Below are 3,333 nucleotides of genomic sequence, written 5' to 3'. Positions count from 1 at the left end.
AGCGTATTATCCTAGTATAGCTTTCTAGCGCTCTTTAGTAGAGCTATAGCTAACTACTTCTTCCGTGGCCGGTAGACCCCTATAGCGATCTTCTTAAGCATTTGCGGACCACCAATATCTTTACTATCCCGCTTCCTCTTCCTAGCAGGTCCAAGCAGCTAGTTAAGCCCCCATAAGTCTTTCTACAGAGTTGAAGCACGCAGATTCCGGCGGATAAGGCTATCCTATATATTCCCAAAGTTAGCATTATGTTGGTTTGCATATGCCCGGTTAATAGTCCGCGTACTATAGTTCCGCTGCTTGGTTATAACCCGAATATTAGCCTCAATCTCTTCGGCATCCTCGTCGTTAGCCCTATTGTTAACCTCAAAGCACCCAACGTTAGCTATAAACTTAGTTTTAATGATATTAAGTGTTATCTGCCGCTAGTTGGCTATGTGTAGCCTGGGGATGCTAGCCCGACTACACGCCTGCTCTATGCACCGCGTGAGCCGGTTGTTAGCCTAGACCTTCCCGTCTTACCACCACAAGTACGGAGAGATAATAGTATGCGGGGCAGACTAGCGGAGGAAGACTTAGCGGAGCGGGATAACAACTACCAAGTAGTCGAGCAAGAAGTCTCCAACGGGTGCAAGTAAGAACCGGATATTATCCTTAAACTTGCCCGTCTGCTGCTAACCTTTGTGGTATGTAGTGTATAGCATAACTAGCCTGTGCTTGAAGTAGACGTTTCGCCGCCGCTAGGTGTTACACCAGGTGACGGAGAACAATTCACTCTCGCGCAAAGGCTAGCTAGAACCCATGTGGATTAAGACTAAGAGCCTTTTTAGGAACTCGTTAGCTACAGCCTCATACTGCTCAATCGCCTTCCCTCGCCAGACCTTAGCGCCATCTGCGGTGGCATCCAGGAACGAGTCCCGCAACGGCTTCGAGTCTTGGATAACGGTTAGCAAAGACCTCGCTAGCGGCTTTACTAGCTTAACGTTCTCCTGGTGCTGGCTAAAGAACTAGCCAAAGGCATCGGCGTCTAAGTTGTCCTTTAAAGCCCAAGTACGCATCCGCGGGAGGTTCTGGGCCCCGAACATTAGCTCGTCGTAGAGTAGGTGCTAAGCCTGCTAGAAGTCGGAGAGTAAGAGCCGCGGCACGTGATCCATATGCAAATCAACGTCCCGGTAGGTCAGGACCTTCTCGTCCACATCCCACTGTGCTTGGTGCGGCCCAACGACCTCCTTCGAGACAGTAAACAGCCGCAATACTGCTCAATGCGCTCGAGCGTATCACCTAGCTCCGCCTTCTCTAGACAGGCGCTAGTGTGGAAGATGATTAGCTGCACAACCCAGATCACACTAGACAAGCAGCTGTTGTAATTACCCGGTTCCTTCCAAGTCTTAGTGTACGGCTTAACGCTGAGCATAGCACAGAAGCTAAGCAGTAGGGAGCTGTACCAATTGCCTCTAAATTCGTGGCAGATCAGCGCCATTGAGAGGACGGACATAGTATCTCTTAGCGCAGGCCGGTCCTGCTCGACAGCACTTTGGAAGGCCGCTTCCCACGCCTTCTCCTGGGCATCCGTGAGCTGGATGCAGCTCTCAGGGGTCCGCTGGTCGTCGTCGGCCGTGGTGAAGTGGCTGCCGCAGTAGACGACCCGGTAGCAGAACGTCAGGAACTGCTTCTAGTAGCCGAAGTTGGTCTTAAGCGTATTAGGCTCCTTCTTAGGGTCGAAGGCGCGTATCTTCTGCCCCGGGGCAGCGCCAGTATGGAAACGGCTCAACGCTAGCTGCCGTGGCTAGGTCAGCATACAGTCTGGGCCGTCGAAGCACCAGCTATGTGCCTCTGAGAAGATTTCGTCTATAACCTCCAGCATTAAGAATAGCTCGGGCTCGCTCTCGGCATTCTTTGGCACCGCAAAAGAGGTGTGCATCTCGTCCTTCTTCAAGCCCCGCGTGTGCTCCTCGATACCCGTCCGTCTCAGCCACAGTATTACAGTAGATCTATAGCTATCGAAACTATGAACGATATTGGCTTCTGCTTTGGCATCTGCCTCTGCTACGGCTACATCTTCATCGACTAGCTTGAAGAAGTCTGCCTCTCCCGAATCCAAGCTCTTTGTACTAGCGTCTGAAGCTCCTGCGGCTTCTTTAGTATTATCCACTACAAAATACCGGATGTGCTGCTTCTCGGCGAAGAAGGTCTGCAGCTTACACTTCCGCCAGAGGGCCGTCTTTTTATGCAGCGCTGGCTTCTGCTGGTGTACCTTAGACACGTGCAGCTGGATAGTCTGGAGGCTCTATGTGAGGCCTGCCAAGCACGTCGAGCACTGGAAGCCGTCTAGGAGCCGCAGACCAGCAACCGCCTGGGTTGGCACGACTACTTGCTCCGGGGCCAACAGATCATAACTCCCAAAGAGCTCGACGAGAGCCTTCAGCGGCGCGCCTCGCAAGCAATGCGGCTGCTGCCTGAGGTGTCGAGGCCATACGTCGCGTCTAGGCTGTAAACAGAAGCCGCACTCAACGCAGAGGAGCACCCGCCACTCGGGCTTGTATATAAACGCGTCGCTTATAGCTCTAAAAGGGTTGTGCTAGTAGGCTTAGCTCTTCTTCACGCCAAGTTCTGGGCCTTATAGAGCTGCGAGGGCGCGTGTTTGTGGTTTATATAGTATGGTTCACTTATTATGGTTGACTGGTCCGTGCAAGACCCCTGAGCCAGGGGTCATCTCGCGTGCCGAGCCGCATAGTTAACCATAATAAGTGCGATTTCGATAGGTAGGTGACTCAGCGAGCTCACGTGCACAACAGTGGTTGACACTACTCTCTACGCACGGACCAAAAACACCAAAATCATGAAGACAACAAAAATAATAATACATTATAGTAACTCTACAATCTACCATTTGTTGCCCCTAATAGGCTTCCCACCGCACCTTCCAACCTCTGCGCATCTTCTGGGCATATCAGCAATACGCTCCCGTATTTGCTTTAAGGTAATTTTGTCCCATTCCTCCTAAATACCTATCTTCATATCCTCCTTAGAATCAAATAACCTACGCCTCAATCTTTGCTTTATAATGCTCCAAATAGCTTCAATGGGATTGAGATTAGGGCTTTGGGCAGGATGGACAAGGTTTTGGATATTGTGGGCACTCTTATACTCTTGTGCTAACTCCTTTTTGCGCATGCTATGAGAGGGATCGCTATCCTCTTGTAATAGCTATGGTTTATCATCGATATGGCGCATAGACTCGATGGCTTGACAGTAGATAGGTAGTAGACGGTCCTCATAGTACTTCTGGGTCATAGAATTGCCTTGTACTTTGACCTCTCTTGCATGTGGCAT

The 3,333-nt window shown here is 50.7% G+C and overlaps 2 protein-coding genes across 2 annotated transcripts; both read right to left on the bottom strand.

The window, feature by feature from the left end:
• Positions 1 to 861: 861 nt before the first annotated feature.
• Positions 862 to 2,841, bottom strand: LY89DRAFT_719745 (uncharacterized protein; the record flags this gene model as incomplete). The annotated part of the gene is made up of 3 exons (XM_018218518.1): positions 862 to 1,666; positions 1,856 to 2,254; positions 2,824 to 2,841. The coding sequence occupies 3 exons, from the start codon at positions 2,839 to 2,841 to the stop codon at positions 1,178 to 1,180; spliced, it is 906 nt and encodes a 301-aa protein (XP_018070463.1). The 3' UTR covers positions 862 to 1,177.
• A 159-nt stretch (positions 2,842 to 3,000) lies between these two features.
• On the bottom strand, positions 3,001 to 3,207 carry LY89DRAFT_587503 (uncharacterized protein; the record flags this gene model as incomplete). The annotated part of the gene is made up of 1 exon (XM_018209435.1): positions 3,001 to 3,207. A coding segment is annotated over one exon (207 nt), but the record flags the coding sequence as incomplete, so codon positions are not given.
• Positions 3,208 to 3,333: the final 126 nt, after the last annotated feature.

Source organism: Mollisia scopiformis (assembly GCF_001500285.1).
Source record: "Mollisia scopiformis unplaced genomic scaffold LY89scaffold_14, whole genome shotgun sequence".
Taxonomy (NCBI): Eukaryota; Fungi; Ascomycota; class Leotiomycetes; order Helotiales; family Mollisiaceae; genus Mollisia; species Mollisia scopiformis.
The sequence above is the reverse complement of the archived record's forward strand: the minus strand, read 5'-3'. Positions and strand labels throughout refer to the sequence as shown.